Here is a 26,244-nt window from a genome sequence, read left to right as displayed (position 1 = left end):
TTTTTAATGGTAATTAATTGGTTCCTGAAGATTTGACTAAAGAGAAAACTAGGCCAATCTAAGCAGAGTCCAAATGAAGTAGAAAGTCCATAGAGAATGGGCAAAAAGGAAGTTGTGGAACCACAGACACAGTAAAAGGAAAAAATTGGCCAGGCGCAATGGCTCACACCTGTAATCCCAGCACTTTGGGAGGCTGAGGTGGGTGGATCGCTTGAGCCCAGGAGTTCGGGCAACATGACAAAACCCCCATCTCTACAAATAAAGGTCAACATGACAAACCCCCAATTTGTACAAAAAATACACAAAAAACATGAGCCAGGCGTGGTGGTGTGCACTTGTAGTCCTAGCTACTTGGTAGGCTGAGGTGGGAGTATCACTTGAACCTGGGAGGTGGAGGTTGCCGTGAGCTGAGGTTGAGCTGTTATACCCCAACCTGGGTGACAGGTTGAAAGATGAGGCCCTGTCTTTAAAAAAAAAAAAAAAAAAAGGAAGACAACAAAGAAAAAACAATTTATTTTTGTGACAAGGTCTCTTTCTGTCTCCCAAGCTGGAGTGCAATGGCATAATCATAGCCCACTGCAGCCTCAAATTCCTGGGCTCAAGGCATCCTCCTGCCATAAAGGCCTCCCAAAGTGTTGGGATTACAGGCGTAAGCCACTGTGAGGCTAGATTTTTTTTTGTTTTTTGAAGCAAGGTTTGGCTCTGTCACCCAGGCTGGAGTGCAGTGGTGCAATCTTGGCTCACTGCAACCTCTGCCTCCCAGGCTCAAGCGATCCTCCTGCCTCAGCTTCTCAAGTAGTTGGAACTACAGTCATGTGCCACCAAGCCTGGCTAATTTTTGTATTTTTTGTAAAGAAGGGGTCTTGATATGTTGCCCAGGCTGGTCTTGAATTCCTGGGTTACAGTGATCCACCCACCTCGGCGTCCCAAAGTACTGGGATTACAGGTGTGAGTCACCACAACTGGCCAAAAAAAGTTAAGTGTTAAAATCAAAAAGAAAATTCACCAAGCCATTTTGCCTATTTTTCTGGAAAGATACAGATATATATATATATATATATATAGAGAGAGAGAGAGAGAGATCTGGACTGGATGACTTATACTATCAGTTGGGTATAACTTTGTTGCAGAAAGGACAAAGGGAACTGATTAGAGTTAAGACACATATATGTGTATATATATGTGTGCATGTGTATATATGTGTATATATTTTCCCAATTCCTCATACCACTCCTTTTTATTAATTTTTATTGAGATACAATTTATACACCGTAAATTCACCCTTCTAAATAAGTGCAGAACTTAGTGGGTTTTACTATAGTATTCACAAGGCTGTACAGCCATCACCACTATTTAATTCCAGAACATTTTCATCACCCCAGAAAGAAGCCCCAGAATCACTGGCCCTACTCCCCATTTCCTCTCCTATTTCCTGGCAAGTATTTACTTACTTGCTATGAATTTGTCCATTTGGGACATTTCATATAAATGAAATCATACAATACATGATTTCACCAAATAAGACTTTTGTGTGTGGCTTCAAACAATTTTTAAGAATTGAGGTAAAGTAGGCATAACATAAGATTTACACTCTAACCACTGCCCCCTCTCTCCACCTGTTTGTTTTGTTGTTTTTTTTTTTTTTTTTTTTGAGACAGAGTCTTGCTCAGTCGCCCAGGCTGGTGTGCAGTGGCGTGATCTCGGCTCCCTGCAATCTCCACCTCCTGGGTTCATGCCATTCTCCTGCCTCAGCCTCCCAAGTAGTTGGGACTACAGGTGTCCGCCACCACACCCGGCTAATTTTTTTTGTATTTTTAGTAGAGACGGGGTTTCACCGTGTTAGCCCCCACCTTTTTTTTTGAGACAGGGTCTCACTCTGTCTTCCTGGCTGGAGTGCAGTGGTGTGATCATGACTCACTGCAACCTCAACCTTCCCGGGCTCAGGTGATCCTCCCACCTCAGTTTCACAAGTAACTGGCACCACAGGCACACACCACCAAATCTGGCTAATTTTTGCATTGTTTGTAGAGACAGGATTTCGCTATGTTGCCCAGGCTGGTCTTGAACTCCTGGACTCAAATGATCCTCCCACCTCGGCCTCCCGAAGTGCTGGTATTACCGGCATGAGCTACCACACCTGACTGTCTCTAACCACTTTTAAGTCTACAATTCAGTAGTGTTAAGTATATTTACACTGTTGTACAACAAATCTCCAGAACTTTTTCATCTTCCCAAATTGAAACTCTGTACCTATTAAACACTAGCTCCCCATTCTCTCCTTCTCCCAGCCCACGGTAACCACCCTTCTACTTTCTGTCTTTATGAATCTGACCACTCTAACTAAGTACCTCATATCAGTGGAATCACACAGTATTTGTCCTTTGGTGACTGGCTTATTTCACTTAGCATAATGTCCTCAAGGGTTCTCCATGTTGTAACATGCGTCAGAATTTCCTTCAAGGCTGAATAATATATCCGTTATATAGATCAATGACATTTGCGTTATCCATTCATCAGTTAATGCACATGTAGGTTGTTTCCACCTTTTGGTCATTGAGAACAATGCTGCTGTATACATATGTGTATGCATTTCTGCATGACCATTTGTTTGTAATTCTTTTGACTATGTATGTATGAATAGAATTACTGGGTCATATAGTAGCTCTAAGTTTAACTTTTTGAGTAACTGCCAAAGTATTTTCCACAGTGTTACACCATTTTACTTTCCGCTAACAATATATAATGGTTCCAATTTCTCCAAATCCTCCCCAACATTTTTATTTTTATTTTTTTTAAACAATTACAGCCATGCTAGTGAATGTGAAGTGGCATCTCATTGTGGTTTGGGTTTTAATTTGATTTTAACTTTTTTTTTTTTTTTTTTTTTTTTTTTTTTTTTTTTGAGACGGAGTCTTTCTCTGTCCCCCAGGCTGGAGTGCAGTGGCGCGATCTCGGCTCACCGCAACCTCCACCTCCTGGGTTCACGCCATTCTCCTGCCTCAGCCTCCCAAGTAGCTGGGACTACAGGCGCCCGCAAACATGCCCGGCTAATTTTTTGTATTTTTAGTAGAGACGGAGTTTCACCGTGTTAGCCAGGATGGTCTCGATCTCCTGACCTCGTGATCCGCCCGCCTCGGCCTCCCAAAGTGCTGGGATTACAGGCTTGAGCCACCGCGCCCGGCCTTGATTTTAACTTTTAAAATCAAAAGAATATACTTGGTCTGAGGTGGTGGCTCACTCCTGTAATCCCAACATCTTGGGAAGCCAAGGTGGGTGGATCACCTGAGTTTAGGAGTTCAAGACCAGCCGGCCAACATGGTGAAACTCCCTCTCTACTAAAAATACAAAAATTAGCTGGGTGTGGTGTCAGGTGCCTGTAATCCCAGCTACTCAGGAGGCTGACGCAGGAGAATCACTTGACCCAGGAGGTGGAGGTTGCCATGAGTTGGAATCGCACCGCTGCACTCCAGCCTGAGAGGAGATGCTGTCCAGAAAAAAAAAAAAAGTATATATATATGTACACACACACACGAAATATTTTAGTGAAAATATCACCAGTGAAAGAATGTCTAGGAAGCAAATCTAGCATTTTTTCTTTAGCATTGGAGAAAGAAACCTGTGCCATCATTTCTTGTACCAGGCTGCTTGCTGTTAGTTAACAGTTTATTATCAGGTATAGGACAAAGAACCAGGGAAAGTAACTAGGCCATTCCTCCTATTGTTTATTATTTATTTATTTATTTGTTTACTTTTGAGACAGACTCTCGCTCTGTCACCCAGTCTGGAGTTCAGTGGCATGATCTCGGCTCACTGCAACCTCTGCCTCCTGGGTTCAAGCGATTCACCTACCTCAGCCTCCTGAATAGCTAGGATTACAGGCACCCGCCACCACGCCCAGCTAATTTTTGTATTTTTAGTAGAGATGAGGTTTCACCACGTTGGCCAGGCTGGTCTCGAGCTCCTGACCTCAGATCATCCACCTGCCTCAGCCTCCCAAAGTGCTGGGATTACAGGTGAGCCACCGTGCCCGGCCAGTGTCTTTGTAAAGTCAGAAATGTTATTGTGGATCGAAGATTTAAATGGAAAACAATAGAACCATAAATGTACTAGAAAATAGTGGTCAGTCTGTGGGGCAAACAATTAGAATGAGGCGCATTGGACTTCATCAATGCTGTTAATTGTTCTATTTTAGGCAGCATGGGGTATGTTCTATTTTCTTTTTTATTCACTGTACCTGACACATATGTTAACAGATTTCTTGTAAGAAAAAGATAATGCTTTTATTTTAAAGAAAAAGTGCCAAGAAGAAACTGGGAGAATTTCCCCACAGCAGCTTATTTTGAAAATATTCACCCGGGCGTGGTGGCTCACGCCTATAATCCCAGCACTTTGGGAGGCTGAGGCGGGTGGATAACGAGGTCAAGAGATCAAGACCGTCCTGGCCAACATGGTGAAATCCCATCTCTACTAAAAATACAAAAATTAGCTGGGCGTGGTGGTGCGTGCCTGTAGTCCCAGCTACTCGGAGGCTGAGGCAGGAGAATCACTTGAACCCAGGAGGCGGAGGTTGCAGTGAGTCGAGATCGTGCCACTGCACTCCCACCTGGTGACAGCGAGACTCTGTCTCAAAAAAAAAAAAAATTCAAACCTATAGGATAGTTGAAAGAATACTAAAGTCATTTAATATCCACATACCCTTCATCTAGATTGTATATGTTGTTAACATTTTGCCACATTTGATTTATTTGTTCGTATATATTTTATTTTTGTGCTGAACAATTTGAAAGTTTGTTTTATTCCTCATTCATAAACTCTTGCATGTATCTCCTAAGAACGAAGACATTTTCTGGTATAACCACCGTACACTTAGGAGGAAAATTAAAATACAAGTACAATACTATCTCCCCAGTTGACCTCAATAATGTCCTTTATAATTTGTCCTGTCCCCACGCCGATTCTATAGCTAGATATCATAGCTCTTCAGTCTCCTTCAATTTGGAATAGTCCCCTAGCCTTTCCCCCTACATTTTGTGACATTTTTCCCCCAGTATAGGCCTGTAGTTTTGCAGAATGTATCTCAATTTGGACTTCTGTGATGATTTCCTCATGATTAGCTTCAGGTTAAACATTTTTGGCAGGGATTCTAATGAGTGATGTGTTCTTTATGTACTACATCACAGACAAAAGGTAGTATTAGGTTTGATCACTCGGTTAAGATGCTGTTCACAATATTTCTCCATTGTAACAGTACTTCTTTTCTCTTTTATATAAATCAGCATATAATTCTTATACATGAAGCTGAGTAAATATCCATTTTCTTCCCATAGCCTTTCACCCAATAGTTTTAGCATCGATTGGTTATTTTTGCTTGAATAAATTATTCCTTTGGCAGTTGAGAAATGGTAATTTTCTTCCACATTTATTTGCATTTTTATATGAAGAAAAGCATTCCTTCTCTGCTCTCAATGCTTCACTTGACTAACCCTAAAATATATATATATATATATATATATATATATATATATATATATAGAGAGAGAGAGAGAGAGAGAGAGAGAGAGAGAGAGAGAAACAGGCGGGCATGGTGGCTGATACCTGTAACTCTAACAATTTGGGAGTCCAAGGCGGGAAGATTATTTGAGCCCAGGAGTTTGAGACCAGCTTGGGCAGCATAGCAAGACCTCGTTCCTAAAAAGAAAAAAAATTTTTTTTAAAGTTATATGTAAATTTAAAAAGAAGAGCATTCCTTTCCCCAGCTTTGATATTTAAAAATCAGTATGAATTAACAAATTCTATTTTTATTCAATTAGTTTTAATCTATTGATACTGTTATTTTAATGCTCAAATTGTCTCATATTTGGTCAGGAGGAGCCCTTCTAAGTAGGCTTCTGTGTCCTGTTTTGTTGTTGCTATCTTTTCCTGATTTTCTAGAATAGTAAGATATACCAGAATCACCTTCTCCTTTTCTTTTTATTTATTTATTTATTTTTTATTATTATTATACTTTAGGTTTTAGGGTACATGTGCACAATGTGCAGGTTTGTTACATATGTACCCATGAGCCATGTTGGTGAGTGGAGTTTTGCTCTGTCACCCAGGCTGGAGTACAGGGGCAAAATCTCGGCTCACTGCAACCTCCACCTTCCGGGTTCAAGCGATTCTCTTGCCTCAGCCTCCCCTGTAGCTGGGATTACAGGTGCCTACCACCACGCCCGGCTAATTTTTGTATTTTTAGTAGAGACAGGGTTTCACCATGTTGGCCAGGCTGGTCTTGAACTCCTGACCTCAAGTGATCCACCCGCCTCAGCCTCCCAAATTGCTGGGATTACAGGCGTGAACCACTGCACCCAGCCCTGGCTAATTTATTTTATTTCTTGGAGAGATGGGGTTCTTGCTTTGTTGCCCAGGCTGATCTTGAACTCTTGGCTTCAAATGATCCTCCTGCCTGGACCTCCCAAAGTGCTGGGATTACAGGCACGAGCCACTGAGCCTGGTCTATTAGATAAAATTTTGGGGAGGCTATTGGTTTAGACTGAGCTCCTGCACTTGGCTCAACGGACCAAACTAAAATGGAGCTACTCATGCTGAAGTTCCACACCACCAAGCCAAACCTAAGTTGTTTATCTGATCTTCCAAGAAATCGGGAGAGACAGAGATAATAACCTAATCCCCTAAAAGGCCAGTTTCAGTGGGCATTGAGACAGAAATAATGCAGGGTGGTCATAGGAGAATAGAATATTCTAGGCAGCAGTTTCACACGAGCAGCCGAAGGAAACTGAATAGCTACAGAAGCTATGGGCTGATAAGACCCTGAAAAACCAGGGTTTGGACCAAGCTGGCTAAGATTGACTGGACCCAACATGGCACTGCAATGACCTAGGTTTCACCTGGGACCTCATTATGCACTCATTAACATACCAAACACACACCCCCCAGCGCCATGACAGTTCTGGGAACATCCATATTTGGTGTAAAAATGAGTGGCACCACAGTTCCGAGAAACCTCCACCTTTTTCCAGGAATTTTCATGAATATTCAGCCCCTTGATTAAAAAAACCCATAAAGGTAGCCCCAAACCCCCTTGTGTGTGACTCTCTAGTGAGTACACATACACTCCCTTTTCTTGAGTGTATACCTTTCACTCTGCAATAAATCTCCCTGTTTTCACTATTTCCTCACTCATTCTTTTTTTTTTTTGAGACAGAGTCTCACTCTGTTGCCAGGCTAGTGTGCAGTGGGGCGATCTCGGCTCACTGCAACCTCTGCCTCCTGGGTTCAAGCGATTCTCCTGCCTCAGCCTCCCGAGTAGCTGGGATTACAGGCATGCGCCACCACGCCTGGCTAATTTTTGTATTTTTAGAAGAGATGGGGTTTCACCATGTTGGCCAGGATGGTCTCCATCTCTTGATCTGCCTGCCTTGGCCTCCCAAAGTGCTGGGATTATAGGCATGAGCCACCGTGCCCAGCCTCCTCATTCATCCTTGAAGTCCTTATTGAGATGGTGTCAAGAGCCTGGACACCGGCCAGGGTCAAGGTCCCACTGGTATTTGGAGACCTCCTCTGGCCCACCGGTATCAACATGATAAGGAAGCCCCCTCTGCTTTAACCTGTCTACCTAAAAGGAAGAGGCTGAGGCAAAATTAATGTAAGTAGTTTATTTGGGCCAAGCTTGAGACTGCATCCCGAGAGCATAGATTCAAGCTGCCCATTAGAATATACACTGGGACTAGCAACAATGACAAGTAGGGTTTTAAAATTTTGTTTTGTTTAGAGATGGGGTCTCACCGTCGCCTAGGCTGGAGTGCAGTGGTATATGATCATGGCTCACCACAGCCTTCAATTCCTGGGCTCCAGCAATTCTCCTGCCTCAGCCTCCCAATACTTGGGAATGCAGGGACTTACTACCTCGAGGTTTTTAAAGGAAAAGAAGAGGCAGTTCCTAAATTGTTTACCAAGATTTCACATTAAAATAATATAAGCTATTGATTGGCTATACATTGTTCTTTGTATCACAAATTCCAGGAACAGGAAGACTGGGTGAGGCAGCTAGTCAGGAACAAAATTACCTTAAACAATTGACCCCAGGCATGGGGCAGCGGGAGGGCTGGAGGCAGGCATGACTGAAGTCGCACACTCCTGTCTCTCTGGTCCCGAGTACTTTACAGAGCTCAGAATGCTTGGAGCTATTTTTCTTCTCAAACGTGTAGGAGGAAAATAACTTTGAAAGGACCAATCTGCTTTTTGTTCTCAGCTTCTACTAATACTTTCCTCAGCCTTTTTCTGTCTACCAAGCCAACCAACCGCCTCTGCTCAGCTCAACAGAACACTCATTCTGTCTCAGCCTGGTGGCTTACGCCTATAATCCCAGCACTTTGGGAGGCCAAGGCGGGAGGATGACCTGAGGTCAGGAGTGCGAGACCAGCCTGGCAAACATGGTGAAAACCTGTCTCTACTAAAAATACAAAAAATAAAATAAAAAATTAGCTGGGTGTGGTGGCACACACCTGAGGACTAAGCCCTGATTGTTTTTTTTAATCTTGCCCAAATTCCTATCTAAGGGATCTGGGGAGCCATACCCTGCAAACCACAAATTCTCATCAGATGGGTTTTATTTAACCCTATATATCATGACTTACTTTCCAATTTGACCCTGGCATAACAAGGAAGAAAATCAAAATATTTTACCCCAAAACATGTTTCTCTGTCACATCTTGAAATGGCCCTGCAAAGCCATCCCTTGTGGGAAAAATCCACATCTACAGAGAATCCTCTTTCCCCCTTTTTTTCGTTACTCTTTTTTGTTTTTGTTTTTTTGAGACAGGGTCTCACTCTGTCGCCAGGCTGGAGTGCAGTGGCAACATCTCGGCTCACTGCAACCTCTGCCTCCTGGGTTCAAGCAATCCTCCTGCCTCAGCCTGCTGAGTAGCTGGGACTACAGGTGTGCACCACCTCACTGGGCTAGTTTTTGTATTTTTAGTAGAGCCAAGGTTTTGCCATGTTGGCCAGGCTGGTCTTGAACTCCTGACCTCAGGCGATCTGCCTGCCTCGATCTTCCAAAATGCTGGGAATACAGGCATGAGCCGCCGCGCCTGCCGCCCGCCCCCCCACACCCCCGCCCTTTTTTTTCCTTCCTTCCTTTCCAGATCCAGGAGATAATCAACTAAGAGCCAGACACCCTTTTAGGTCCGATAAGAAACATTTTACAACCTGCTATCTCTGAAGTATGCTATTGGAGAACTTCCTCTACACGATAAAACTTGGTCTCCACAATCCTTTATCTTAACCTGAACACTTCCTTTCTCTTGATCCCAGGATAAACTCAACCAATTGTCAACCAGAAAACGTTTAAATTTACCTATAGCCTGGAAGTACCCCCACCCCCGCCGCCCCGCTTTGAGTTGTCCCGCCTCTCTGAACCAAACCAGTGTATTTCTTTTTTTTTTTGAGACGGAGTCTTGCTCTGTCACCCAGGCTGGAGTGCAGTGGCACGATCTCGGCTCACTGCAAGCTCCGCCTCCCGGGTTCACGCCATTCTCCTGCCTCAGCCTCTCCGAGTAGCTGGGACTACAGGCGCCCGCCACCACGCCAGGCTAATTTTTTGTATTTTTGGTAGAGATGGGGTTTCACCGTGGTCTCGATCTCCTGACCTCGTGATCCGCCCGCCTCGGCCTCCCAAAGTGCTGGGATTACAAGCGTGAGCCACCGCGCCCGGCCAAACCAGTGTATTTCTTAAATGTATTTGATTGATGTCTCATGCCTCCCTAAAATATATAAAACCAAGCTGTACCCTGACCACCTTGGGCACATGTTCTCAGGACTGCCTGAGAGCTGTGTCACGGGACATGGCCACTCATATTTGGCCATCTCATATTTAAGAGAATAAACTTAAAATATTTTACAGAGTTTGATTCTTTTTGTCAACATGCCTATGGTCCCAGCTACTCGGGAGGCTGAGGCAAGAGAATCGCTTTGAACCCGGGAGGTGGAGTTGCAGTGAGCCAAGATCCCATCACTACAGTCCAGCCTAGGTGACAGAGCAAGACTCCTTCTCAAAAAAAATTCGAGTATATCACGGTGCCTGCCTGTAGTCCCAGCTCCTTGGGAGGCTGAGGCAGGAGGATCACTTGAGCCCAGGAGTTTGAATCTAGTCTGGGCAATATAGCAAGACCCTGTCTCTTAAAAAAAAAGGAAAGAAAAGAAAATCAACTATTTACTCGGCTAACACAGGAGACATTTCTGGGCCTTGTTTTTATTTTTATTTTATTTTGGGGGTACCTTCTTTTTAGACACCAGCCAAAATCAGTAGGAAGCTGTAGACAACCAACACTTGGGATTGCAATATTTTACAATTCAAACTTGAAATGGGTTCATTCAGGGATTCTTCCATTTTGATAGGGCACTCAGTGAGAGCAGGACTGGAGAAAAGGTGGACGCCTTCCACAGAGGTTCACACGTTGCAGCTTCATTGGGCGGTACATGGACGGCAGCTTGGAAGTAGGTCTTTGTGTTTGCAACTGTGGACCGTGCAAGGTACCAGATTTCCGAAAGCAGCTTCTGTTTACTCCAGGATCCTACAAGTCACTGGTGTAATTTCTAACAGCCTGTAGGTATGAGGCTACAGAAAGACTCATGAAGGAGGAGAGCCCCCTGTTTGCAAAAGTCCAGGCCTATCTTTGGAAAATCAAGGCTGTGCAGGGTGAGGGCGCAAATGCTACCTTTAGAGGCTGTAACTAGGGATGTGGGAGCACCCAGGGAGGGGCCCGGCGACGGCCGGCTGGGCCAAGAAGAGCGCGCCCAGCAGCCCCGCCGGCACCTCAGGGTGTTTTGGAGGCCCACGTGGTCCCGCCTCATTGGCTCTCACGGAGCTCCAGCCCCGAGGAGGCGGAGCCGCCACCGCAGCTGTAGTTCCCGAGTTTCCTCATCCGGCTCCTTAGTCAGTCTGTAGAGCCCTAAGGTCGTCCGGGATCAGAACTCCCAGAAGGTCTCGCGCTCGAGGGCGTAGCACTGCAGGGTGGGTGTTGTAGAGATGCAAAAGAAGTCGCCGCGCCAGCATCTGCGCGCCTCACTGGGCTTCCAGGGGGCGGGGTAAAGCTTTCTCAGCGCCCGACGGGCTCCTCCTCCTCCTCTGACCTCTGGACTCTCACCGCCCCGAATGTCACCTCGGACCACTGCTCGACGGGCAGCATGTTCCAGAGTGGCTGGGGAGGCGCAGGGCTGGGGACTGGGTTGGGTTGAAGCTGCTGCTCCTCCGGGCTGCCTGGGCAGCCTGTTTGGTGCCCAGGAAGTTACAGTGCTAAGAGGGGAACCACGGGGCAACCCCGGGGGTCCCCACCCAGCACCCCCAAGTCCAAACCAGCACCACGGAGCGGAAGCCGACTGTAATTGGGAAAAAGCAGAGCCGCTAAGGTGCTTTAATTTTGGCTAAGAAGATGAGCAGGAAAGACTACAGCCAAATCAATGGGATGAATGTCTGTGGATTATGCTGCGGCGTTTAAATCTGTCCTCCATAATTCTTTGTCTGTCTTTCATAAAGCTTTGATCATTTTATCCCTTAAGTTACCTTCTGGGAGAATTCCTTGGCTTCATATTTATTCCACCTCTCTGGTTTGCTTTTCAGCAGTGCCTGCTCTGCTGTTTTGCCCACCTCTTGAAGGTTTCTTTTTCTTTCAGTAGCTGTTTGTGTGTCCAAGATCTCTGGTTAATTATTATTATTATTATTATTTTTAGATGGAGTCTTGCTCTGTTGCCCAGGCTGGAATGCAGTGGCGAGATCTCGAATGCAACCTTCACCTCCCGGGTTCAAGCGATTCTCCTGCCTCAACCTCCGGAGTAGCTGGGATTACAGGCGCGCATCACCACACCTGGCTAATTTTTGTGTTTTTAGTAGAGATGGGGTTTCACCATGTTAGCCAGGCTGGTCTCAAACTCCTGACCTCAGGTGAGGCCTGTTTCAGCCTCCCAAAGTGCTGGAATTACAGGCGTGAGCCACCTCGGCCAGCCTGGCTAATTCTTCTCATAACTGCCTGCTCTCATTTCATGCTGTGATAGTCTTGCTTATCCCTATACGTATTTTAGTTACACTGATTTTCACTCTTTTAAACTGTTTTTTCGAAGTGCAGTTTCTCCTTTAGAAAAAAAATGAGGCCAGGTGTGGTGGCTCACACCTGTAATCTCAGCACTTTGGGAGGCCAAGGGGGGCAGATCACCTGAGGTCGGGAGTTCGAGACCAGCCTGACGAACATGGAGAAACCCCATCTCTACTAAAAATACAAAATTAGCTGGGCGTGGTGGTGCATGGCTGTAATCCCAGCTACTCAGGAGGCTGAGGCAGGAGAATTGCTTGAACCTGGGAGGTGGAGGTTGCAGTGAGCTGAGATAGTGCCATTGCACTCCAGCCTGGGCAACAAGAGCGAAACTGTGTCGAAAGAAAGAGAGAGAGAAAGAGAGAGAGAGAGTGAGCGAGAGAGAGGGAGGGAGGGAGGGAGGAGAAAGAGAAGAAAAAAGAGAGAAAAATATATAAGGTTATTCTTTCCATGTGTGGTTTTCCTCAAAAGTTTGTGACTGGTTATGTCCCATTTCTGTACCTGAGATTCCTTGTTAGCCTGTTTTCCACTCTTTGCACAGATTAGCCCCTCCCCCAAGCTTTAGGATTTAATTAAAAAAAATTTTTTTTTTCTTTTTGAGATCGAGTCTTGGCTGTCGTTGGCCCAGGCTGGAGTTCAATGGTGCGAAATTTTTGAAAAATATTTTGAGAATTTTTACTTACCGGTTTTAGTATAATATACAATATACAATAGTGCATACCATAAAGTTAAGAGAACTTAAACCCTGTGGTATAAACATAGGAATAGACAAGCATATCATTCAGGCATAGTCCTGAAATAGTTTGATGTATATTTGAAATTTAGTTTATGGGTAAAGTGGTGGTATAGCTATGTGAGAAAGAGAAACCGTTCATTAATTGTGACAACTCTTCTCCAGTCATCTGGAAATAATCTTAGACCTAATACATTCTGGAAGGCTCATAAACATGTAAAAATGAACATTCATAAGCATGGAAAAAAATAGGTGAATGTTAACATATTGCAGTGAGGAAGACCCTTCTAAGGACGATTTAAAAGTAAGAAAGCATAAAGTAAAAATTGTCGGGTTAAAATTAGTCATTTTTATACTGCAAAATATCTAAAGTTACAAACAAATTATGCAATGGGGGAAATATCTGTAACACAAAATGCTAATATGAATACATAATATTGTGAATTATAAAACAAGAAAAAGATACTCAGTCTAATAAGAAATATGTGTCAAGGACTATCATGCAGTTCTTAAAAAAACAAATATAGATGTCCAGCAAACTTTTAAAGCAGTAGTGAACCTTATTAGTATTCAAAGGCATGCAAACGCAGAGATACTACTTTTGACAGTTTGACAAAGATTAAACGTTTGACAGTTTCTGGTATTTTAGGGATGTGAGGACACATATACTCTCAAATAATATTTTGATGTAACGATAAGTTGGGGCCGGGCTCAGTGGCTCACGCCTGTAATCCCCGCACTTTGGGAGGCCCAGGCAGGTGGATCATGTGAGGTTATGAGTTTGACACCAGCCTGGCCAACATGGTCAAACCCTGTTGACCAAAAACACAAAAATTAGCCGGGCGTGGTGGCAGATGCTTGTAGTCCCAGCTACTTGGGAGGCTTAGGAGTATTACTTGAACCTGGGGGGCAGAGGTTTCAGTGAGCTGAGATTTTGCCACTTCACTTTATCTGGGGAGACAGAGCAAGACTCTGTCTCAAAAAAAAAAAAAAAAGGTTGATACAGTCTTACTATAGGGCAGACTGGCAATATATATAAAGTTAAAATTGTATGTATAGTCTTTAACAATTCAAATTTTATATTTTTGTCACAGTGTAGTAACTTCTTAACAAAAGATGTAGGTAACAGGTTTTCTCAGCATTTTTTAAATAATGAAACGTTAGAAAGACGTTAAATCTAAAAAGCCATTAAAAAGGATGATAGTTTGACAGGATTCCCATATTAAATTTTTATGTAAGTGTGTGTATGTATATATATATATATATATATATATATATATATATATATATATATTTTCCCTGTTTCTAAAATTTATAATAGTGGTTAACTCCAGGTGATGAGATTTCAAATAATTTTTATCTATAGTGTTTGGGTTTTCTGCATGGATTTATCTTTATGATCTTTTTCATTTTAAATTTCTTGTTTTAAAGTGAGTTTTTATTCATGAGACTATAAGGATTATATATATGAAGGGTTTTTGTTGTTGTTGGTTTTGTTTGTTGTTTTTGTTTTTTGTTTGTTTGTTTTTTGAGATGGAGTTTCACTCTGTCACCCAGGCTGGCGTACAGTGGCATGATCTTGGCTCACTGCAACCTCTGCTTCCCGGGTCGAACGGTTCTCCAGCCTCAGCCTCCTAAGTAGCTGGGATTACAGGCGTGCACCACCATGCCCAGCTAATTTTTGTATTTTTAGTAGAGATGGGGTTTCACCATGTTGGCCAGGCGGGTCTCAAACTCCTGACCTTGTGATCTGCCTGCCTCAGCCTCCCAAAGTGCTAAGATTACAGGTGTGAGCCACTGCATCTGGCCCATTTTTTTTTTTTTTTTTTTTTGAGACGGAGTCTCGCTCTGTCGCCCAGGCTGGATCGTGCCATCTACAGTGGCACGATCTCAGCTCACTGCAAGCTCCGCCTCCCGGGTTCACGCCATTCTCCTGCCTCAGCCTCCCAGGTAGTTGGGACTACAGGTGCCTTCCACCACGCCCAGTTAATTTTTTGTATTTTTCATAGAGATGGGGTTTCACTGTGTTAGCCAGGATGGTCTCGATCTCCTGACCTCGTGATTCCCCCACCTCGGCCTCCCAAAGTACTAGGATTACAGGCATGAGCCACCGTTCCCGGCCTGGCCTTTTTTTTTTTTTCTTTTGAGATGGAGTCTCACTCTGTCACCCAGAGGTGGAGTGCAATGGCACAGTCTCGGTTCACTGCAACCTCTGCTTCCTGGGTTCAAGCAATTGTCTTGCCTCAGCCTCCTGAATAGTTGAGATTACTGGCATGCGCCACCATGCCTGGCTACTTTTTGTATTTTTAGTACAGATGGGGTTTCACCATGTTGGTTTGGCTGGTCTCGAACTCCCGACCTCAGGTGATGCACCCACCTCGGCGTCCCAAAGTGCTGGGATTACAGGTGTGAGCCACTGTGCCCAGCCTATCTGGAAGCTCTTAACCCTGTAAAATGGGCATCCTTTTAAGTGAGAGCATATAGATGTACTTCTTTTTAAAAGTTGAGTTTTTTTGTTTTTTTGTTTTTTTGTTTTGGGTTCCTTAATTGACTAAACCAGTGCTGGTCTAATAGATAATTGGGTTATTTGATTTTTTTTAATCTTGTCAAAAATGTTAATAGTGATTATACTTGAACCTGTATCAAGTATTTTATAAGATAAATTCCTGTGGACTGCTGTGTCCAAACTAGTCTCTGAACACACTTTTACTACATTGTAGTCTAAATAGTTTTTTGTTTTTTGAGATGGAGTCTTCCTCTGTCGCCAAGCTGGAGTGCAGTGGTGCAATTTCGGCTCACTGCAACCTCTGCCTTTTGAGTTCAAGCGATTCTCCTGCCTCATCCTCCGAGTAGCTGGGATTACAGGCGTCCGCCACCATGCCCAGCTAATTTTTTGTATTTTAGTAGAGACAGGGTTTCACCATGTTGTCCAGGATGGCCTCGAACTCCTGACCTCATGATCCACCCTCCTCGGCCTCCCAAAGTGCTAGGATTACAGGCATGTGCTACTGCGCCCTCCAGTCTAAATAGTTTTAAGAGGATTGCTTTGTAATAACGATAGAGAAGGAGTTTAGGCCTCTGTGGCAGTAAAATAAATTGAAGCTCATTGAAGACTACTTGATCTCTCCTACATTTGAATAGGAAAGTAAAAATCAGAAGCAAGGAGAACAATTGAGATACTCTAGTAGTAAGGCAATACTGATCTATACAAAGGTTTTTTTTGAGTGTGTGTGTGATCCTTGAAGGACAAGGAAGAAATGATAGACATTTCAAAAAGGACTTGGTAATTACATGAGAAACGAAAGAATAGGAGTCAAATATAATTCCAAAATTTTTAGCTTAGGGTCACTAGTAGAATGATAATGACAAGAACAAAAATAACATGAGAAAGAAAGTGTTTTAGAAGAAAAGATATTGGAAACACTTCTAAGCATGTTTTAGTTTAAGGTGACATTGAGATCAGCTGGCAATGTCCAAGAGGCAGTTGGAGATACGAGTTTAGAGTTCAAGTGTAAGGATAAGAATGGAGAACCAATTTTGGATCGTCAGCTTAATAGGTAAATTCTTGAGGATGGGTGAGTGATTCGGTTAGATGGCTAAAAGTTAGCTATTTTCAATAGCTCAGGGTCCTACAATCAAAGAAGAGAAGCACTGGCAGTCATTGTCAGTGAAACTGAGAGAAGTCAAAGAAAATTACTAATTGAAAAGCTGTTCAATTTACAAAAACAAAAGTAATTGGTCACCTAAGAGCAAAGGTGGCATGCTGGTGGGCTTTGGGTACCACAATTTGGTTTTTAAGACATTTCAAGGCCGGGCACGGTGGCTCACGCCTGTAACCCCAGCACTTTGGGAGGCCGAGGCAGGGAAATCACCTGAGGTCAGGAGTTCAAGACCAGCCTGGCCAAGATGGTGAAACCCCATCTCTACTAAAAACACACACAAAAAATATTAGACGGGCGTGACGGCGCGTGCCTGTAATCCCAGCTACTTGGGAGGCTGAGACAGGAGAATCACTTGAACCTGGGAGGGGGAGGTTGCAGTGAGGTGAGACCACACCAGTTGCACACCAGCCTGGGCGACAAGAGTGAAACTCCATCTCAAAAAAAAAAAGACATTTTGAACTGGTTAGCAACAACCTAAATGGGAAATTTTCCCGTGAGAACTTTGATTTCTGACTTATTTGGAAAAATCTGAAAATCTGTCTGTGTTGGACCAATGTTTTTACATGGCAACAATTCACCTGTTGGTGATCAGTGGTTGCCTCTTTTAGACAGCCCGTGCTCTCCAATTCAAGTTCTACAGTGTCTGTTCCATACTTTTACTTTGTTTGCCTAGCCAACTCAGTCAGCTTTTGGATTTTCAAGACAAATCTATTAAGGCAAATCCACATTGACTTACAATGAATTTTTTTTAAATTTCTACAGTTTATTTGAATTCATTATCTGAGTCTCCAGTCTTTGCATATTTTTTGTTTTTTAGAGCCTGCCTCCATTCAAAACATTTTCTCAGGGACCTACGTTGCAGTTCACTCTTCGTTGGACAGGAGAGACCAATGATAAATCTACAGCTCCCACTGCCAAACCTCTTGCCATTAGAAATTCAGAGAGTCTCCATCAGGAAAACAAGCCTGGTTCAGTTAAACCTACTCAAATTATTGGTAAGAAAACATTGCAATCAAAATAATGGTTTGCAGAATTAGGTCTTGTGCTTTAGATTAATTCATTTGTGTTTTGCTTTATGTGATTCTTTTTTTTTTTTTTTTTTTTTTTGAGACGGAGTCTTGCTCTGTTCCTCAGGCAGGAGTGCAGTAGTACGATTTCAGCTCAGTGCAACCTCTGCCTTGTGGGTTCACACGATTCTCCTGCCTCAGCCTCCCGAGTAGCTGTGACTGCAGGCTAATTTTTTGTAGTTTTAGTAGAGACAGGGTTGGCCGGGTACCGTGGCTCAAACCTGTAATCCCAGCACTTTGGGAGGCCGAGGCGGGCAAATCACGATGTCAGGAGATCGAGACCACGGTGAAACTCCGTCTCTACTAAAAAAATACAAAAAATTAGCCGGGCGTGGTGGCGGGCGCCTGTAGTCCCAGCTACTCGGAGAGGCTGAGGCAGGAGAATGGCGTGAACCTGGGAGGCGGGGCTTACAGTGAGCCGAGATCGCGCCACTGCACTCCAGCCTGGGCGGCAGAGCGAGACTCCGTCTCAAAAAAAAAAAAAAAATAATTTTTTTTAAACTATTTTTAGAAGTGATATTTAAACAAAATATCTTGTTAAGTGTAAATTGGAGATTTGCTTTTTTTTTTTATTGTTTTTGGTTTCTCTATAACAACAGTACAAGGCAACAAACTGAAGCAAGAGATGACCTGCATTGCCCTTGTTGTACTCTGAACTGCCGCAAACTTTATAGTTTACTTAAGCATCTTAAACTCTGCCATAGCAAATTTATCTTCAACTATGTTGTAATTTTTCATATTTTCTCAATTTGTGTTAAGAAATCTCTTGTACCCCATAAATACATACACCTATGTACCCACAAAAATTTTTTTAATTAAAAAAGGGAAAAAATATGCATTAAGTACAAGATAGCGTGACTTTCAAAAATTGTACTTTGTATAAAAATAACACATTTCTGTATTTGATAGGTTGCTGTATATATGGATTACAGTGAATGATTCAGTTGATATGTATTTGGAATTATAATTAATGTTTGTGTAGTGTCTCTAATAGACTCACAAAATCCTCAACCAACTCTTTCAATTAAGTGATAATTTTCTTATTCTTGCTCAACCAAGAAATAATTTGTACAAAGTCACCAAGCAATAAATGACATAGTTCAGATTTTAACACATTTTGTTGACCCCAGGTCTTCTGATAGCCTGTTTACCTTGCTGGTGTGCCTGGCCTATTTTCGTTTTCTAAATATTAAGAGCCCACAAATTCTTTAATTAAATTGGAGGGATATTTAGGATAGGATAATTAATTTTTTTTGGACATTTTTGTTGCAGTATCATCCAAAAGGTACTAGGATAGATGTTTCTATCAATGAGTGTTATGATGGCTCCTATGCAGGAAATCCTCAGGATATTCATCGCCAACCTAGATTTGCTTTTAGTCGCAACGGACCAGTTAAGAGAACACCTATCACACACATTCTTGCGTGCAGGTAGGTAAAAAGGGCATATAACAAAAGTTTAAGCTCTAACTTTTACTGATGTTGGAGGAACAAAGGAGCCAGACGAAGCTACTAGTTAGTTAGGTGGAAATTATTATTTTTCAGTATTATGTGTCTATGGGGTTGTTAACTGCTTTATAACACTTGATAGCTCCTATTTCTACAGAGAAGTTTTCTCACTTTTTCTTTGAACTTGATACTTAAGTTTTAATGATGTCAATGTCACTACTGCTGCAGTGGTTATTGGGATTAAAGAATTCTGTCAGTAGAAGTTTCTGGATAATTGCTTGAACCCGGGAGGTCGAGGTTGCCGTGAGCCGAGGTCGTGCCATTGCACTCTGGCCTGGGCAACAAGAGCGAAACTTCGTCTCAAATAATAATAATAGTAATAAATAAAATTACAAAGAGGGAATTTTAAATCTTAGTAAAACTGAAAAAAATTTTAAGGCAGGTGTATGCGTATGTAACCAGTGTTACAGCTTTTCTGCTTTGTGAATATACATGAGTTAGAATACACAGTTTTGACATGTAGGATTTTATATGCATATTCTTATCTGAGTGTGCCCTAACTAGCACTTCATTTCTTTTTTTTTTTTTTGAGACAGAGTCTCGCTCTGTCGCCCAGGCTGGAGTGCAGTGGCGCAATCTCGGCTCACTGCAAGCTCCGCCTCCCGTGTTCACGCCATTCTCCTGCCTCAGCCTCTCCGAGTAGCTGGGACTACAGGCGCCCGCCACCACGCCCGGCTAATTTTTGTATTTTTAGTAGAGACGGGGTTTCATCGTGGTCTCAATCTCCTGACCTGGTGATCCGCCTGCCTCGGCCTCCCAAAGTGCTGGGATTACAAGCGTGAGCCACCGCGCCCGGCCAGCACTTCATTTCTTTTTCCTCCTTTTTAACTGTAACTTTTCACACCCAGAAAGACAGTTTTAAAACTGTGTTTGAATTAATATGTAATAGGTTGGATTTACATTATGTACCGAAAGAAAATAACTAGTGGGGGTGTGCCTCTAATACTGTTGTTTTATGGTTAGTTTTATAAAATGGTGATGCAGATTATCACAGATCTCAACTCCTACTCGTGAGGTTAGATGGTATACATGTAGAGCCCATAAATCAACATTTATTTCTTTTCATTATGCCAAAACGAACAAAAGCAAGCATGTCTGAATTTCTTGAATCTGAAGATGGGGAGGTAGAACAGCAAAGAACATATAGTAGTGGCCACAATCGTCTGTATTTCCATGGTGATACCTGCTTACCTCTCCGCCCACAAGAAATGGAAGTAGTGAAGATGAAAAGGATCCTGAATGGCTAAGAGAAAAAACCATTACAGTAATTATTATTATCTTTATTGGCAGTTATCTTGGAATATTATTAATTTGTTTTGAAAATTGCTTACTATGAACTAGACTTTTAGTGTAAAGGAACTTTTTTTTAAAAAAAATTAAGGAATCCAGAAATGTATGGTTTTTAAAATTATGTCACTTTAAAACTTAAGCAAGTTAGGCTGGTGGCGGTCGCTCACATCTGTAATCCCAGCACTTTGCGAGGCAGGAGCATTGACTGAGTTCAGGAGTTCAAGACCAGTCTGGACAGCATGGCGAAACCTGGTCTCTACTAAGAATACAAAAAATTAGCCGCGCATGGTGGCACGCACTTGTAGTCCCAGCTATTCAGTTGGCTGAGGCAGGAGAGTCGCTTAACCCCAGGAGATGGAGGTTGCAGTGAGCCAACATTGCACCACTGCACTCCAGCCTGGGTGACAGAGCGAGAGCCTGTATCAAAACAAACAAAAATGTTACTAAGTTAGAGGGAAGATGGATTTTCTTTAAGTAAACTTGTATTGTGTGTTTTCATTTTTATATTTATAGGTAATCGTAATTTAGGCTTTCCCTTTTTAAATGACGGCAGGTGTGCTGGCTCACGCCTGTAATCCCAACACTTTCGTAGGGCGAGTTGGGCTGATCACCTGAGGTCAGGAGTTTGAGGCCAGCCTGGCCAACATGGCAAAACCCCGTCTCTACTAAAAGAAAATACAACAGTTAACTGGGCATGGTAGCGCATGCTTGAGATCCCAGCTACTCGGGAGGCTGAGACAGGAGAATCACTTGAACCCGGGAGGTCAAGGTTTCAGTGAGCTGAGATCGTGCCACTGTGCTTCAGCTGGGGCGATAGAGCAAGACTCTGTCTCTAAATAAATAAATTAATTAAATTAAATGACTGCTTAAATAGAAGTTAATTTTAAGAAATGTTGCAACTTTGCTGTGTAAATATGTTGTGGTATTTTTAGTTCCATTCTGTTTTGATATTCTCACAAATTTTTCTTTCTTTTTTTTTTTTTTTTTTTCTGAGACGGGGTCTTGCTCTGTCGCCCAGGCTAGAGTGCAGTGGCGCGATCTCGGCTCACTGCAAGCTCCACCTCCCGGGTTCACGCCATTCTCCTGCCTCAGCCTCCCGAGTGGCTGGGACTACAGGGGCCCGCCAACACGCCCGGCTAATTTTTTTTGTATTTTTAGTAGAGACAGGGTTTCACCGTGTTAGCCAGGATGGTCTCGATCTCCTGACCTTGTGATCCGCCCGCCTCGGCCTCCCAAAGTGCTGGGATTACAGGCTTGAGCCACCGCGCCCGGCCTACAAATTTTTCTTATAATATGTGTTTAATAGGTGTTTTTCTTTCTTTTTCCCAGCAAATTGAAGAATTTTCTGATGTTAATGAAGGAGAGAAAGATGTGATGAAACTCTGGAATCTCCACGTCATAAAGCATCGGTAGGGTATTTCTAAATTAATTTAAATATTTTATTATCTTTATGGTCTTTTGCTGTTTCACATCCTAGAAATCTGCGTGTGTTAGAATCTTATTTAAAATTCCATTAATGTATATTTGTCCCAAATTTTATTCTAGTCCAATGTTTTTTTGGTTTGGCAGGTTTCTTTTGGGTACAAAGACATTCCTTTTGGTATTATTTATAACAATGAATTAATATTATATTCATTAGTATTAATAAAATCAGGGCAAAAACCGGACCTTGTCTTTAGAACTTGTTGCAGAGATGTGAGTCATTGCAGCATTATATATCAGGTTGTGATTCCGTGAGCTTTCAAGAGGAAATAGGCTGCTGCAACCCTGGCGTCCGTAGGAAAGGGTGTCATCATCATAGACCCTCCTCAGAAATCACTGGTGCCCATCCTAACTCTCGTAGTAGTGTTTCTCCCATGCTTGCAAACTCTATCAGGGTTGACTCGTTCACACTCAAAACATTTTATAGAGGTGGGCACAGTGTCTCATGCCTGTAATCCCAGCACTTTGGGAGGCCAAGGCGGGTGGATCACTTGAGGTCAGAAGTTCGAGACCAGCCTGGCCAACATGGTGAAACCCTGTCTCCACTAAACGTACAAAACTTAGCCGGGTGCAGTGTCACACACCTGTAATCCCAGTTACTCGGGAGGCTGAGGCACTAGAATCACTTGAAGAACCTGGGAAATGGAAATTGCAGTGAGCCAAGATTGCACCACTGCACTCCAGCCTGGGCAACAGAATGAGACCCTATCTCCAAAAAAAAAAAAAAGCCACCTTGGTGGGACCACGACCAGGGAGCAGCAGAAGGCAAGACAGAGCTGTAGGTTCATTTAATGACCCAATTTTCATGCCTTTTATTGCCACGTGTTACATGTCTGGAAATCCTGAAAATTACCACAGTTATTACCACAATTGTTAACAATTGGTTAATTTTTCAGAATAAAACGTGGCTTTTTGGATTTGTTTACCATTTCATAGAGGTGAAAGGAGAACAATTTTGTTTCTTATTACTTTGTGGCTAAAAGTATGTTCCCGGCTTGGTGTGGTGGCTCACACTTATAATGCTGGCACTTTAGGATGCCAAGGCAGGAGGATCACTTGAGTTGAGGAATTCAAGACCAACCTGGGCAATACAGTGAGACCTTGTCTGTACTACATTTTTGTTTTTTTTTTTTTTTTGAGATGGAGTCTCCCTCTGTCGCCCAGGCTGGAGTGCAGCGGTGCGATCTTGACTCACTGCAAGCTCCGCCTCCCAGGTTCACGCCATTCTCCTGCCTCAGTCTCCCAAGCAGCTGGGACTATAGGCACCCGCCACCACGCCCAGCTAATTTTTTGCATTTTTAGTAGAGACAGGGTTTCACCGTGTTAGCCAGGATGGTCTCGATCTCCTGACCTTGTGATCCACCTGCCTCAGCCTCCCAAAGCACTGGAATTACAGGCATAATTACCTGGCCCAAATATTTTATGCTTTTAAGACTGTTTATGAAATTGAAGAATAGAAATTATATCTACTGTTCTAATGGCACCTGTTTAAGCTTAAATTAGATTAAATCTCTTGAAATTTCTAAAATGGTAAGCTCATTCAGATGATTGAATCTCAGTTTCTCTATAGTTTTATCACTTCTTTAATCTTTTATTTACTGGAGTTGGATATAGTCTTATAATGGTTATCACTATTGCATTTGACAAAAATGCTTTGTATTGCTATTGATATTCTGTTTTTATTAAATAGGTTTATTGCTGACAATCAAATGAATCATGCCTGTATGCTTTTTGTAGAAAATTATGGACAGAAAATAATTAAGAAGAATTTTTGTCGAAACTTTATGCTTCACCTAGTCAGCATGCATAACTTTAATCTTATTAGCATAATGTCAATAGATAAAGCTGTTACCAAGCTCCGTGAAATGCAGCAAAAATTAGAAAAGGGGGAATCTGCCGGGCGCGGTGGCTCACGCTTGTAATCCCAGCACTTTGGGAGGCCGAGGCGGGCGGATCACGAGGTCAGGAGATCGAGACCACGGTGAAACCCCGTCTCTACTAAAAATACCAAAAATTAGCCGGGCGTGGTGGCGGGCGCCTGTAGTCCCAGCTACTCGGAGAGGCTGAGGCAGGAGAATGGCGTGAACCCGGGAGGCGGAGCTTGCAGTGAGCCGAGATTGCGCCACTGCACTCCAGCCTGGGCGACAGAGCAAGACTCTGTCTCAAAAAAAAAAACAAAAGAAAGAAAGAAAAGGGGGAATCTGCTTCCCCTGCAAACGAAGAAATAACTGAAGAACAAAATGGGACAGCAAATGGATTTAGTGAAATTAACTCAAAAGAGAAAGCTTTGGAAACAGATAGCGTCTCAGGGGTTTCAAAACAGAGCAAAAAACAAAAACTCTGTAAAGATCTAACCCCGTGTTATGGACAAACACTGAAATTACATTTTAGGGAATTCATCCTCTAAGAGGAATTATGTTTTTGTCTTTAATCATAGGTTCCAAACAGGCACTGTTAGATGAAGTAAATGATTTCAACAAGGATATTTGTATCAGGGTTCTACTTCACTTCATTATGCAGCATTACATGTATATCACTTTTATTGACATCATTAAAACATTCTGTACTTTAAGCATGAAAAGCAATATTTCAAAGTATTTTTAAACTCAACAATTGCCATCAAATATGTTGAATTGATAATCTAGAAGTTATTTCATATATAAATTACAATTTTTTTGCATTTATGACTGGCTGTTTTTCTACTTTGTAATTGTGAGACATTTTCTTGAGGAGAGAAAATTGGAATGGTTCCCTTTTTTAGAAATTGAAGTGGTCTTCATATATCAACTACAGAAAAGGGAAAAAATAGAAATTGAAGGATTTTTATGAAATTATATTGCATTACTATTTGCAGTCAAACTTTGATCCTTGTTTTTGAAATCATTTATCAATTTGGAATGAAAAATTATAATGTGAGATATTTTACATTACATAAGTTCATTTTACAGTTAAAAAATAGCACTTCTTCATCTTATGCCTGTTTGAGATGATGTTAAATTTTCACACTGTTGACAGTGAAATGCTATGTTGCTTTATAAGATTACTGACCATTTGGGCTGGGCGCGGTGGCTCAAGCCTGTAATCCCAGCACTTGGGCGGCCGAGGCGGGCGGATCACAAGGTCAGGAGATCGAGACCATCCTGGCTAACACGGTGAAACCCCGTCTCTACTAAAAAAATACAAAAAATTAGCCGGGTGCAGTGGCGGGTGCCTGTAGTCCCAGCTACTCGGGAGGCTGAGGCAGGAGAATGGCGTGAACCCGGGAGGCGGAGCTTGCAGTGAGCCGAGATCGTGCCACTGCACTCCAGCCTGGGGGAGAGAGCAAGACTCCGTCTCAAAAAAAAAAAAAAAAAAAAAAAAAAAAAAAAAGATTACTGACCATTTGTTTTCATGTGGATAATTTTAGTGCATTGCTCACCGAGTATGTTTTTTTTAACTTGAACATTTTGCTTGTTTTGGTTTTTCTTTTTTAATTAGATAATCACATGAAAAATTAAGCTGTTCATATCTTTAAATTAGGATTGCAAACCAAGGGAAGAACACGTTTGAGATTTTAAGATGTCACTTTTAAGGGGAGAAGTGTTCTTAAAAAGTCAACTAGAAAACTGTTAAGCCTTTTATTTCTTTGCAAGGATGTCTTTGTAATGTGTTTCATGAACAGAATATCCAATACGGATAAGCTGACTTGAATCATTTTGAGCAATTTTGCCCTGTGTTATATGTGTTTCACGCACATATTTGCAGTTGGATTTTCTCCAACAGAAAGTGGATTCACTACTGGCACATTAACAAGCACCAATAGGTTTTTATTCCAACTCCGAGCACTGTGGTTGAGTAACATCACCTCAATTTGTTATTATACTTAAAGATATTGCATTTTCATATTCTTTGTTTAGAAAGGATCAATGCTGCTGTAAATACAGGTATTTTTAATTTTAAAATTTCATTCCACCACCATCAGATGCAGTTTCCTATTTTGTTTAATGAAGGGATATATAAGCTTTCTAATGATGTCTTCAGAAATTTATAAAATGTAAATACTGATTTGATTGGTCTTTAAGATGTGTTTAACTGTGAGGCTATTTAACGAATAGTGTGGATGTGATTTGTCATCCAGTATTAAGTTCTTAGTCATGGATTTTTGTGTTTAAAACAAAAAATAGGAAAGAGGAAAACTGCAGCTTTCATTACAGATTCCTTGATTGGTAAGCTCTCCAAATGATGAGTTATAGTAAACTCTGATTTTGCCTCTGGATAGTAGATCTCGAGCGTTTATCTTGGGCTTTAATTTGCTAAAGCTGTGCACATACGTCTCGCTCTGTCGCCCAGGCTGGAGTGTAGTGGCGCAATCTCGGCTCACTGCAAGCTCCGCCTCCCGGGTTCACGCCATTCTCCTGCCTCAGCCTCTCCGAGTAGCTG

At 42.4% G+C, this 26,244-nt stretch overlaps 1 protein-coding gene across 1 annotated transcript; it reads left to right on the top strand.

The window, feature by feature from the left end:
- Nucleotides 1-10,476: 10,476 nt before the first annotated feature.
- Nucleotides 10,477-26,137, top strand: LOC134735183 (polycomb protein SUZ12-like). Its single transcript, XM_063628400.1, is given in 8 exon segments — nt 10,477-10,586; nt 18,100-18,271; nt 18,818-18,975; nt 20,123-20,265; nt 20,268-20,317; nt 21,673-21,752; nt 23,516-23,730; nt 24,015-26,137. Coding segments are annotated over 8 exon segments (1,146 nt in total). The 3' UTR covers nt 24,233-26,137.
- Nucleotides 26,138-26,244: the final 107 nt, after the last annotated feature.

The sequence above is a fragment of the Symphalangus syndactylus genome, chromosome 20 (genome assembly GCF_028878055.3).
Source record: "Symphalangus syndactylus isolate Jambi chromosome 20, NHGRI_mSymSyn1-v2.1_pri, whole genome shotgun sequence".
Taxonomy (NCBI): domain Eukaryota; kingdom Metazoa; phylum Chordata; class Mammalia; order Primates; family Hylobatidae; genus Symphalangus; species Symphalangus syndactylus.
The sequence above is the reverse complement of the archived record's forward strand: the minus strand, read 5'-3'. Positions and strand labels throughout refer to the sequence as shown.